Source organism: Aplidium turbinatum, chromosome 7 (genome assembly GCF_918807975.1).
Source record: "Aplidium turbinatum chromosome 7, kaAplTurb1.1, whole genome shotgun sequence".
In the NCBI taxonomy this organism is placed as follows: domain Eukaryota; kingdom Metazoa; phylum Chordata; class Ascidiacea; order Aplousobranchia; family Polyclinidae; genus Aplidium; species Aplidium turbinatum.
Genome location: NC_137478.1, coordinates 28,740,648 through 28,754,599, shown reverse-complemented (window position 1 = coordinate 28,754,599; position 13,952 = coordinate 28,740,648). Strand labels below are relative to the sequence as shown.

Sequence of the window (13,952 nt, the reverse complement as noted above, 5' to 3'; positions counted from 1 at the left end):
GACTAACAATCAGCACTAAGAAAACAGAGGCAATGTATCAACCAGCCCCTGGAAAATCCTATAGCAAACCACTCATCACTGTAAACGACCAGATAATACATGCATGTCAAAGTTTCAAGTATCTCGGTAGTACTCTTTCTAACACAGCCACCATTGACCTGGAAATCAACAACAAAATCGCCAAAGCATCTATCGCCTTCGGTAGATTGAGGTCTAACGTATGGGAGAGGCGGGGAATCAAGCTGCCCACAAAGCTAAAAGTTTACAAAGCAGTTATTCTGACGACCCTTCTGTATGCATGTGAGGCCTCGACTCTTTATAGGAGACACGAAAGGCAGGTGAACCACTTCCACTTCTCCTGCCTCCGAAAGCTCCTCAAGATTCGATGGCAGGACAAAGTCCCAGACACCGAAGTTCTCAGTAAAGCAAACATGCCCAGCACTCTTACCCTCGTAAAAAAGGCACAAATAAGATGGGCTGGCCATGTCCACCGGATGCCGAACCATCGCATTCCTAAACAACTGCTCTACGGAGAACTGACTAACGGCAAACGTCATGTAGGTGGTCAAAGAAAACGCTTTAAGGACACTTTAAAAGCTTCCATGAAAGAATTCGCCATCGACGTAGATTCGTGGGAAGACTTAGCCGCAGAACGACCAACATGGCGCAGTATTATTTATAAAGGCGCAGAATCAGCTGAGAAACACCGTACGCTATCTGCTGTCAGAAAACGAGAACATCGCAAGGCCCGAGCCTCAAACAACCCTGGCCCTAGCCAACCATCCTTCCAATGTCCATCCTGCAGCAGAAGTTTCACCGCACAGATAGGCCTCATCAGCCATCTCCGCACTCATGTAACCTACACTGACCAAAGTCAACACTAAAAAAAAGGAAAAAGAAACTTGATCTCAGTCTCATTGGCCATCTTCGGAAACGAAGGGCGAACATCATCATCATCATATAGCCTACTACATCTTTTGTTGATAAGCATATCGACAGTAAAAAAAAATAAAAAGCAAGTCCAAATCTAATGAAGTATTTGTCGTAGCCTAGCATAGGTACAAGTATACAAAAGTCAACGGTACGAAGGTGGCTGCTTGTGTTTAATCAAACGCCAAACTAGCACTTTTATTCGCCAGGCCAAACTACTGTCACAACACAACTATATATTGCATTTGTTTTCCGCGAAATACAATTCGTTTTCATGATTCGTCAATGCGAAAGCGAAAATCGGATTTCTGAAATTGTGGAAACTTCTGCGCCTGGATTGTGACTTGTAAGTTAATATTGCTCCTGCGCGTTGGTTGTGCTGACTGTTAAGGCTGTTAAATGCATCATTAGGCTACCTGTACCTGGAGTAGACAGTAGGGTGATTCAAACGCCCCGACCCTTTTAAATATAGCCACAAATTTTTTTACAATGGAGGTTAACTCTAAAATAAATATTGGTATCAAAATTATTGAGTAATATTAAATTTTCACATTTGCTCTTTTCGATTGAAGTAAGAGCTCCATAATGCAAAAAAACAATTATCTCGCCTAGTTTACAAGTTCATAAATACAATTTTGTTGAAGACAAAAGTCTGGATTTGGCTTTATGTTGTCTAGAAAAATTATTTTAAATATAAACAATAAATTGCACATATTTGACTTATTCATATTTTTGTAAAATGCGTTTGAAATTGCCCTTATTTTCACTTTTTTAAGCAAAAACGTTCAACGCCCCTTGTTTCTAGCCTCAGAAATAAAATCTTGGTGAAGGTAAAAGCCTGGATTTTGCATTATGTTATCCAGAAAAATGTTATCAAATGCAAACACTCAATTGAAAATGTTTAACCTGTGTAAAGTTTTGGTAAAAACATTTGAAAATGATCTCATGCTCACTTTTGCTTAAATTCTATTATGTGATAAACAGGTTTTAATATCATTTTACTCAGAACTATATAATGCAAAAGGAAAAAAGACTGACAACCTCAATTCCTTCAAAGAAAAGTTAAAAACAACTATATATGCCTTTTTGGCCATAGTTGTGTGTTTACCTTAATAAAGATCGACAAAGACAGAAAATTTTTGGAGAGCATGATGAACGACAGGTCAGCAACTTTCGGAGCAAGAGATGTAAAGCTGAAGAAAGTGATAGAGAAGAGGTGTCAGCGGAAGGAGGAAGAAGAAAAGCGAAATGATCAGGAAAGAAAGCAAAATCGTCCAGTTCCAGAAGATGTTCATATTTTAGAATCACATCAGAATGACATTGATAATGGAGATAATGATGACACTCAGTCTATGACAGATTCCACTGAGTCACCGACAGATTATGACCAGGGAGATTTATCATCGCGATCACATAAAAGGTGCAAAAAGGTCAATCAAGAAATAATGATACCACATAACATCATGAAAGATCACAGAATTACTTCAATAACAGAGAGACTTCGAGGAGTCACAAATTCTGCTACAACATGCATCATCTCAACGTTCATCCAAGCATGTGGTGGTGACCCTGATAAAGTCACTTTATCAAATTCATCCAATTACAGAGCAAACTCATCCAATAAGTCTGCTATATCAGACCGCATTATGCAAAATTGGGTGCCTTCCATTGTAGGAACTGTGCATTGGGATGGTAAGATGATGGAAGATCTTAAAAACAAGCATGTTTCTGTGGAGCGGCTTCCGGTATTGTTTTCGGGAAGTGATGGAGTCAAACTACTGGGTGTTCCAAAACTGAAAGCTAGTGGAGTTACAATTGGAAATGCCACTTATGACTTATTGGAAACATGGCAATGTACTGATTATGCATCTATAATGTGTTTTGATACCACCTCTATAAATACTGGTCACCTATCAGGGGCATGTATTCAACTACAAGAGCGATTGGGAAAAGTGTAATATTGTGGTCAGCATGTCGCCACCACGTATTTGAGGTGATGTGATTCTGTCATCAGTTTTTCACGCAATGAAAATTGAAGTTTCAAGCTCTCCAGAACGGCAGAAGTTAACCTATTTACGAAATTTCGAGATTCCTGGCATTTCATTGAATTCAAATCTGTGCCAATATTCACCATGAATAATGATGACTATATCTGCATTCATGATGCAGCTAACACATTAAAAGAAACAACAGTCATCGATCTTGAAACATTGGATAAGAAGTATTTACTTCGTGACGATTACAATGAATTAATCCAACAGACCAAATTGTATCTGAGTGAAAGAGAAAACAGTGTTAACTTTACCTTTCGACGACCAGGTGCCATTCACAAGGCTAGGTGGATGGCAAAACTGATATATGCAATTAAGATGGTTCTATTAAAAGACCAGGTCCTCAAATTGAACAAAAAAATAATTACCAGTAAAAGAATGATCAAGTTACAACGATTTGTAAATTTTGCAGTGCTTGTCTATGCAAAGTATTGGTTTAAGTGTCCAAAAGCCATCGATGCTCCAATAAACGATTTGAAATTATTCAAAGACATTCAGATGTACGATTCAGTTGAAGTTGAAAGGCAGCAACGCCCGCGATGAATGCATTGAAACGCCACTTATGGAGCTTAACAACAGAATTTGCACCAATCATTCTATTTAGTCAAGAAATAACAGTGGAAGAAAAGGTCACTGTAGCCAAGAAGTAGTCTCTGGTCAAGAATGACCAACAAAATGTAAGACCTCATGATCTGGGATATGGGAAGCCCCTGTTCCCCTCGATAGATACCCTCACAAGCTCAGTATCGCATGTATCCTGTCTTATTGGTGAAGGTTCATGGATTTTCTTCCAAGCTCCGGGTGTACAAGACACTTCCTTTCTATCTGAGGATCCTGACAAATGGTTGGAACATAGATCATTCCAAGATTGTCAGAAACGAGCTGGCGTCAGAGAAACAATATCATGGTTGTTAATGACGCCGCTGAACGAGGGGTGAAGTTGGCAACAGATTTTATTTCATCCTGTTGGGAAGAAGGAAATTTCCAAAATACTCTTCAAGAAGTTGAAGAAAATCGACAATTGGTAACAAATATCAGGAAGAACATGGACATTAAATGCATGAATAGAATGGTAACTTCATAAACCACCATTTATTGTGTCGTGCACTGTGCATTTAAAACCACTGTATGATTTGGCTGAACTATGTCTGTATATACTGTGTGTAGGTACTAGGTACCTAATCCTCTCCTCATCTCATGTTCAAAATGGCATAATGTTGATAGTTGAAAATATTATGTCCCATTAAACACGATATTTATGGTTCAATTTTATTTTTTTAAATCACAAAAAAATGAAAAATTTATGGTTTTTATTCAAATTTTTTGAAAAATTTAGAGCACGTATATACATGGACATAATTGTTTCTAGTAAAGCAAATTTTTCCTGAGAAATAAAAGTGCAAAACAAGTCTTTGGTTGAAATAAAATTCATTTTATATTGCTTTAAATATTTTATATTTACTTTAAACATTGACAGTATTTTCACTGTTTTTCACAATTTTTGGAAACGATAAAACGAAAAGGGCAAGTGTGAAAAAATAATCAATCTTGAAAATTTTGATGGCAAAATACATTTCAGGTCAAGCCTCCACTATAAAAAAATTTGTGGCAGTCTCAGGCAGTTTTTGAAATTTTAAGGGGCGTTTGAATCACCCTAGTAGACAGTGGAGAGCTCGCTTGTTGTTTAACATGATTGGACTATTATTCACTTACGGTAATATTTATTGAAAATGAGGCCTATAAAGCTACAAAATAATATTCTTAAGCAAGTATTTCTGATAATGGTATAAGTAGTCACAAATAGTGATGCACCGGAGGCAGGGTTGGCTAATTTAAATCAAACAATAAAAATCAATTAAAAAAATCAAATGATTTTTTATTTGCTAAAATAAAAATAAATACATCAACAAACGTTTTACTGCTTCTCTGTAATACAAAAGTTATATTTAAATACTTAAGGCTATAGGCTATGCATGTTTTGAAAGGCAACTTAGTTTACTTGGCAGTTCACAAACAGTGTTGTTCACTAAACATAGCTTTTGAGCAAGTTTTTTCCACTTTTGGTCTGCTTCAATCAGAAGTTCGAAATCGATTGGGCACTGCAAAAGCTGGCGAGCTTGTATTTATGTACAAACTTCTCAACGCAAAATAAACTGCAATTTTGTGTCATCTGAACTTTTATTGTTTTGGTATGGTACGTCGGTAACATAATTATATTACACAGTTAAACTTTTTTTGCAAAAAGTCTGGTTGTAGGCTATGCATCAGTTGAGCAAAAAAGCAAAGTAATGTGTGCTCAAACGTAAGGAAAGATTTTAGTGTAGTGAGATGACAGTCTGAGACGTACCTCAATCTCGATATGCACATTATGATTTAGTATAAAGCAACATATCACACCTAATTAAAAATATGTCCAATAGCGTGACGCGACAATTTATCAAAAGACAATTTATCGAACGACAGTTCATAGAACGACAGTTCATCGAACGACAGTTCATCGAACAACAATTCATCGAAACGACAGTTCATCGAAACGACTGTTTATCGAAATGACAGTTCATCAAACGACTGTTTATCGAAACGACAGTTTATCGAACGACGAAGCACATATGCAATGGAATACTCAGGGGCTAGGGGATAGTGGTTAGGGTTACTGGTTAGGGGTTAGGTTTTCGATTAACTGTCGTTCGGTAAATTGTCGTTCGATAAACTGTTGTTCGATTAACTGTTGTTCGATTAACTGTCGTTCGAATAATTGTCGTTCGATAAACTGTCGTAGTGCCGTGCAATAGACACTAGACAGGCTAGCCTACAATGTGATAATAAAAATGATTAACACTTGCAAAGCAAAGCCTTTCAATCAATCAAGGGGTTGAAAATAATTCTGCTATCTTACTAAAATGATCTCTTCCCCCAAGTAGACTCGACGCTTTTTATATAAAAAAAAATTAAAAAAATCTGATTTAAATCAAAAAAATCCGATTTAAATCATAAAAATCCGATTTTTTTGATTTTTTTTAAAAAATCATGATTTTTCCAACCCTGCCTGGAGGCAAGAACTTGGCCGGATGGTCCTTCTAGAAAATTGCTACTCTGGTCAAAGCTTCTGGAGCTTTTAATTGAGATGCAAAAGTTTGAGTAGATTTCAAGTTTGACAAATTGACAATGTTTTCTATCCACCCAATGTTGTATTGTTTTTGAGATATTGAAGATTTGTGATTAACTTCTTTAATCCCATTTTCAATTGTGAAGAAAGGGGCGTTCTTCCCGGCTATCAGCACAAGGCTGAGCACTCACTAGTACAGCGAGCAGCTGCGATTCGCCAACCATAACGGTGTAGCTTCCACGCTAGCCATTCAGACCATCCAATCAACAATATGTTTCTCGGCAGCCGATTTGTAGCAAGAACAAATCTTGCTACAAATCGGCTGCCGAGAAACCCATTTTCAATGTTACATATTGCATACATTATCGTATATTGCTAGGTACTTTAAAAGTAGTGCTCTACCTTTACTTGGGCTAAAGTAGTACCGTATGCGCTACTAGTCTTCTTTTTCATGCGTTCAGTCGTTTACGACTCTTGGTCACTGTACGTCATCTTTCTCCACATCTCTCAATCTCACGCAGCCTCCTTCAATTCATGCACTCCCATACCACTGTCATTTACAATTGTGTCAAGCCATCTTGTTTTTGGGCGCCCCCTTCCTCTTCCTCCGCTGACCAAACCAAGCATGATGTATTTTTTCCATTGATTTGCTTCTCATTATGTGACCAAAATATGAAAGTTTCTGCTTGACGATTCTAGCGCTACTAGTACTAATCGATAAAAGTAACACGCTACCAGTACCATTACTTGGGCTAAAGTAGCTCGTGCTATCGCTACTTCTCCCACTACTTTTGTCTTCCCTTAAACTGACACAGGAAGCACTACATAACGTCAAACTGACCTTGAAAACAAATATCATTTGTTTACACTGCCATTTCAACGTCATTCATTATAGAAAGGTTGTGGCTATATTTACACTATATAGTGTAATAATAGCCTCAATAGTGTTGCCAGATAAGGAATTTTGCTCTAATTTGAAAAGTTGAAGCTGTTGAAAACAAAAACTTGTATTTTGAAAATTTTTTTTTAGTCTTGGGTAAAGATCAAAACCCTAATCTTATTCCCTACTCTAACCCTTCCTAACTTTAATCCTAACTGTGGCAACACCTGATTGTAACCATCGCATTAAGTGTGGAAAAATAGCCACTTCCTTATAGAAAACATGTGCTAGGTAAAATTTATTGTTACACATCGTTCAAATTGCGAGTCTCTGAGTCCTACCCACTTAGGATTCAGCACGTCTTTTCCAATGGAAAAAAATCTCTCCACCGCTACACTGAAGGAATGGGGGTATTTAATAAAGAGACCTTATAAATCAGCACTAGGAAAGCGAGGAATTGCTTCTGTCTGAAAAAAGGCCTCCACAATTGATTTTTCTTTCCATACTGACGGTTATGCGATGGTACCAACACACCATAGGATTCATCCTCAGAGCGTGACTGTTGTTGGTGTCACTCTTGTCGGTATCACTCTTGTCGGTATCAACGTGGCTTGATGTTTCAAACAATAGTTGAATGATTCCTGATTTGATTTTTTCAAACATTGTTTTTATAAAAAATCGCCCAAAAGGAGTCATTGTGTTCACTTTAAATTAGAAAATAGCTGGAGTGCAATTGAAAGAAATATAGCACCTTTTCGCTACCACTACATTGAAAAAATAACACTGCTACTGCAGCATACATGTAATGGCACTCATGCTACTTCTACCAAAAAAGTAGCATGCTACTGCCAACAGGGGTCCCACTCGGCATAAAATCATAAAAAATCATAAAATTTTGCTTGATTTGGTAAAAATCATAAAATAGCATAAAATTTAGACACAATCATAAAAAATCATAAAATTTAGTTGTGATGGAGAACTGAGCATGTAAAAATCAAAAAATTGATATAGTGTAATGTGTAACAGTTCCAACCATGATAACAGAATAATTATTCGTGCAACGATTGTGACGCCGTCTGTTGAATGCACTGATTTAGGATAACATGTGGTTGCATAATCAAGTCCAGCGTTGCCTATGGAGCTGGAATTAGAAAAGGATCGTAGCTAGATACTTTCATTGCATGTTTTAAACGTCATTAGACATAGGCTAGACAAGTAGACGCTGACAAGATTTCAAGACATTGCAGTTATTGTGGGAGAATGGTGAAAGGATAATTTGACAGCAATGTTTTGGGAAAAAGCGTAGGGTTAGGCAAGGAAACTATTGAGGCCATTTGCAAGCAATGTGTTACTCAGGCCTCGAAATTCATGGCGGACATGTCCTTAAATCTTGAATGGGACTTCTGACATTATTTCCTGCAGTTTTTGCCTCAGCAAAAAAACTTCATTGCATCCACCCAGAGATACAAAAGGATTTCAGAAGCATTAAAAGATCCTTTGATTGAATATATTTCATTTGTATCATTTGCTTCTGGTGACTTTGAACGGTTTTTAGTCCTATTCCAATGTGAAGAGCCACTGATTCTTATTCTTTACTCAGCAATCTGCTATCTGATCACGGCTTTGTTTAGTAAATTTATCAACAACAAAAAAAACATCATCCACAGAGTCAGAAAATCTTTTGCTTGATGTCACAAAGAACTTCAGAAGCCGTTGAACTTGATTGATGCTGGAACACGAGCAAAAATTTTAGTCAGTGATATTGCAGTCCTTACTGAAGCTGACAAGAAATTTAAATCTGACTGTTTGAACTTTTTTGTGGTTGCTACAAGTTACCTTTTACATCATTTGTCATTCCATTCATCTGTTCTCAAGCAGGCACAATTTTTGGGATGCAATCTCAATCTTTTCAGGAGGAAAATTTTAAAATTGCCGATACTGCGATCAGCCACTTCGGCTTTTTTTTAATTTTTTCTCTTGATCTTTTCAGGGTACGAAGTGTTTAGAGTACGAATTAGGTTGCACCCAATTTTTGTACCCAGAAAAATGAAATAATGTTGGAGCTACAACTTCTATCGTCAATCTAACTTGGACAGTCTCCAATTGCCTTAAAAAGTGTCCTGCAAATGCTTTTGCAATTGATGTACATCTGTTTTAAGAGAAGAGCTTTATGATAAGGCAAGACTGCAGTGGTTATGGTATCAATCTAAGGATATTCTAGATGAGTTTTACAAAAAGACTGATCTTGAAAGTAACAAATAGCTACACCAATTCCCAATCTTCTTACTGGACTCAAGCACTAATCAAATATGGTTTAACAGTAACACCCCTACTAAAGGTGTCTTCCTACAAGAGATCTATCAGAAATTTTATCATCATTATCCTATCATTTTTCAATTCAGTGTTGTGAAGAGGCTGCTCTATACTATGAATGGCCGCTATAGTTTTTCATAGGGTCACTTTGGCCACTAGTCGAGTAAGGATCATTGGTTATGATACCTATGGAGGTTTATTTTAAGTTTAGAGTTAAGCCTGAACTTATTTAAAGTAAGGTCATGACTCGGTTCGAGATCTGAAATAGGGCTAGATCAGCTTTGGGTTGCATTAACCATATATAGTGGCCACTCGTATTTTAGAAAAGCCCCTATTAGTGTTAAAATATAGGTCTGTAGCTATTTGAAACTAGGTATTCTACTCTTCTTGCATTTAATTAAGTGACATAGTAGCCAACTAGCCATGTTCTACACTATGGTATTGCAGCTTCCGGAACAGTTGTTTCGTTTATTGTAAAGCACTATTGCATCACATATTTCACTTTCTTCACACATTACATATTCATTTTCTTTATTTTTTAGGCTGGTTGTAGTAAGAGTATAATAATATAATAACTGATTTACGGCACTCAGCAAAGCAGGGTGATCTAGACATTCAGTTTGACCATTTGAGTACCGATAATGTTACTAAAAAGTTGGTTTACATGAGCCATGCTAGAAAGATCAAGCCACAGCAAATACTGATTAACAGGTCTGTTCCAAAGGAATTATGATAAGTTAGATTTTTGCAGAACCTAGAAGTAGCCTACTGGTTATTCCCAATGTCTTCGCAAGTCTGTTGTTGCATTGATTTGATTTTTAAAGTGCAGCTTGCTCTGAACTGAGCTAAACAATGTAACCATATTGAAATAATGTAAAGAATAACAAGCTTACAGTATATTATTATATGTTTTGTACTTCCACTCAAAAGCTGTAGCCTATGTTGGGTTTGACGTGATGACTTGCATTGATTGTTTTTCCGTAATCGCTTTTTATCCTTAATTTGTAAAAAGAAATACTTTAAAAAATTGAATATAACAAAACATCGAGCTCTGATGTAAAATCATAAAAAAAGCATAAAATTTTGATGAAAAATCATAAAAAAATCATAAAATAACCATAAAAAATCATAAAATTTTTGACTTTTTTGGCATAAAATCATAAAAAAAATAGGAAACTTTTGAGTGGGACCCCTGTGCCAACCTCTGTTAACACTATTACTACAGGCAACATATGCATTCTGGCATTACCACAATAATACAAAAGTTTAAATTTAACAAAGTTATAAACTTGATCACAGCCACACATACACATTCGTCCTGGCTGGATCCACTATCATTTACGGCCCAGAGCAGGAATTAAACAAGAATTGACCAGAGGCTGTTCCATCACTAGTCATAGGATGTAAAACTTGTTGACATGTTGAAGATAAAAAGGACAATTACTACTATATTTGCAAACAAAAAACTGGTATATATATCATCTATTAGAAAAACTTATTGTTGTCACTTATCGAGTTTTTGTTTTTAGAAACTAGTGATAGTGGCGTTGCTTGCATACATGCCACTAGTTCAATTGAGAACAAATGCAAAAGTTGACAGACTGACATACGTCAATACTTTATTTTATCGCAGTGTTGATAAAATCAGTGTGGGGTCTAAATTCTTTTGAATCAGCATAATAATGAGTGGAAGAGGTAAAGGAAAATCTGTCACTGCCAGTAAATTGCAAGCAACAAAGCAAAAGTCAAGGTCAACACGAGCTGGGTTACAATTTCCTGTCGGAAGAATTCATCGAATGTTGCGCCGGGGAAATTATTCTGAAAGAGTTGGTGCGTTCAAAAAATTTTTTTTTGGAGATAATTTAAGGAGCGTGTATTGGGAAAACATTGTTCTGCAAATGTGCAAATCTTATGTACTTTTATTTTCTTTACCAATTTCTTTTTTAAAAATTTGCAGAGTAATGTTTATACTGTTTTTTTTTCATAGCAGTTTGTTGGAAAATTATTTTCATTGCATGGTGTGGCAGACATAGAAATCTATAAGAATTTTTATGATTAACAGGATTAAATGACCATTGGAAGATGACCATTGACCATCAGAAGACAATATAGTTTTTGATTTCTTAAATACATATTGTTTATTATATAAATATAATGAATTCTTTGTATTACTGCAAATAACATTTAACTTAATGTTATCAGATGACTGAATTCATGTGTATCCACTATCCAAACATTAGGTGCTGGCGCTCCAGTGTATTTGGCATCTGTCTTGGAGTATTTAACGGCTGAAATCTTGGAGTTAGCTGGTAATGCTGCAAGGGACAACAAGAAGGCCAGAATTGTTCCACGTCATATGCAGCTTGCAATTCGTAATGATGAAGAATTGAACACACTTCTTGGTATGTCTGGAAATAAGTTTTCGTAATACTGCAGACTTCAACTACAGTGACATTTTGCTGTAGTGGCATCTGTTGCAAAGTCCCATTTTTAAACTGTTGGCTATTGTTACTTTGGCAACAGCGACGTTTCTTTAAAGCAGACATGTGCAATAGGCCGGCCATAGTGATATTGTTCTGCCCAGCTCGCGTGGTACTCAGCATAATACTGAAAGTGTATACTATTCATCACAAATTATATCTCATTGTTTCCAGCCTTGGTGGTAGAATTGGATTGAGGGAGGCAGGCAATGAATCGTAAAAGCTTTGTTAATGGCTGAGCGCACTTTTTAATGTGGGTCACATCAAAGCAAGTGTAGCCTAAATTTTCACTGGCTGTATGATGTTGCGCTGAAGCTTTGTGATATAATAATGCTGCCTTATAATTTCACAATTCGAGTTTAGCACCTGGTAGTGTGTGGAACAGCGTTGCCAACCTTCCAACTTTTCCTCAAACTTGGGCTTGTATTTTTTTTTAGTTTGGGCGTTTATTTTAGATTTACCGGCTACGTTGATAAAAACTGATTTTAAGAGATCACTTTTATTCTTAACTGAATTTAGTTTCCTCATATCATCCCATGACTTATTCATAGGTTTTCCACACACGTGTCTTGGACTGTGTCAAGTCTGTATCTTGACATAAACTACTTTGATAAGAAAATGATACGAAGTTTTCTTCTAAAAAAATTGATGCAGCTCCCGTTATTATTCAAAGTTTCGTATTAGGCCTGCTGGTAAAAAAGTTGCACATGCCTGCTTTGAAGTGACCCTTTTTGGAATGTCCCTTCGGGTGCTAAATTTGCTATGTATATAATGAAGTGGCGTTTGACAATAGCGTATAACATACGGTATATTTGTTACTGTTAGACAGAAAAATATTCATGTGCATTTGCCTACCGTACTTCATACGTATCTTTGAAATTGATACTTTTTTTAAAAACAGCTGAACGATTAAGCATTGATGTGCTGAATACCATTTTTTTAAAGCACTGTATTCTTCATAGGTAATGTAACCATTGCTCAAGGAGGGGTATTGCCAAATATACTTCCTGCTCTTCAACCCAAAATTTCTGGCAAGAAAAGTGGACCACCCGCCAGTCAGTCTCAAGACTATTGAAACATTCAATGGACGCATTACACGCTGTGCGCAGTACCTTGCAGTTTGGTGCTTTTATTTCATAGATGTTTTTTTTTTTGGCATAACTTGCTTTCACTGTTTTCTTTGACAGAACTCTTTCATTTTCATTTTGTTTTCTTTACTTACCTTCTTTAATCATATCGCATGTAGGCTGCCGTCGCGAATATTAAATCTCGCATACGACGTATTTGAGTGGTTTCACAAAGATATTGAAAGTATAGCAGATTTTTTTCTAAGTTTGCTAAACCGAGTAAACGATGTTAAGCTGCATGGCTAGCCTACAGCTGTGGGGGTAAGGAGAATTAAGTGACCGTTGGTACGAAAAGTGTAGCTGCTAGGCACCTTTTTGGTTGTTTTCGGAAATCACATTATTTTGATAATTCCTTTCTCGCCATTTTAACTGGAGACATTACGCGAGACTTGAAGCAAGCTTGGGGAAGCAAGCGAAGTCCTAACATTATTGACTACAAAACAGACATTAGCAGATTCCAAAAGTTAGTTTGTTTTTTGCTCTATGAACAGTGAACACCTGTTTGCAGTAAAATCTTAATAATGAAACAGGCAATTGGCGTCGCTCACTGAGCGTAAGTTTGGCTACCAGCAATTACTTTCGTTTTCCGCTATTTCAAGAGCAATATAGGAAGCAGGTAGCCAGGAATGTATCCTGCTTCTGCGGCAAGTAAAAACGAGTCTCCTACAAGTCAACAGTTGTGAACTGAGCAACAATTCACAAGTCAGCAAATTCAGTGTTGCAAGCAATCAAGCAAGTCCAATGCTAGGTGAAAATCTCATTTGCTGACTTGGACAGTAACTGAAATGCACGTGCTGATGACCAGTCAAAACATACAGTACATGCAGTTACAGCGCAAGGTCAACACCAAGGAAAGTAAGATACGCGTCATAAACATTATCACAAAGTCGCGTACCGGTAGTGCCCTCTATCCGTCTCATTTTTGTAGGCTTTTAGGGTAGATAACTCGACCGAAACGTGATGTTTAATTTGGTATTTAAACTTTTCTGCAAGAATTACTTCCAGTGACAACGCACTGGTTTATTGTACTGGCAAGCTTTAAAAGATTAACTGCCGGCCTAGTGT

The 13,952-nt window shown here is 36.8% G+C and overlaps 1 protein-coding gene across 2 annotated transcripts; it reads left to right on the top strand.

The window, feature by feature from the left end:
* The first annotated feature begins 1,184 nt into the window (after positions 1-1,184).
* On the top strand, positions 1,185-12,964 carry LOC145774061 (histone H2A-like). 2 transcript variants are annotated; one of them, XM_082585206.1, is made up of 4 exons: positions 1,185-1,276; positions 10,914-11,110; positions 11,521-11,682; positions 12,723-12,963. In XM_082585206.1, exons 2-4 carry the CDS (start codon positions 10,963-10,965, stop codon positions 12,833-12,835), a joined length of 423 nt encoding a protein of 140 aa, XP_082441332.1. In that variant the 5' UTR covers positions 1,185-1,276; positions 10,914-10,962; the 3' UTR covers positions 12,836-12,963. The 2 variants fall into 2 exon arrangements, with proteins under 2 accessions (XP_082441332.1, XP_082441334.1); XM_082585208.1 differs by lacking the exon at positions 1,185-1,276 and adding an exon at positions 9,974-9,991 and having other exon boundaries at positions 12,723-12,964.
* The last annotated feature ends 988 nt before the right edge of the window (positions 12,965-13,952 follow it).

Coding starts and splice junctions, on each gene's coding strand:
- LOC145774061 (XM_082585208.1), top strand. CDS start 10,963: ATGAGTGGAAGAGGTAAAGGAAAATCTGTCACTGCCAGTAAATTGCAA. Junction 11,111..11,520: donor AAATTATTCTGAAAGAGTTG/GTGCGTTCAAAA, acceptor TCCAAACATTAG/GTGCTGGCGCTCCAGTGTAT. Junction 11,683..12,722: donor AGAATTGAACACACTTCTTG/GTATGTCTGGAA, acceptor TATTCTTCATAG/GTAATGTAACCATTGCTCAA.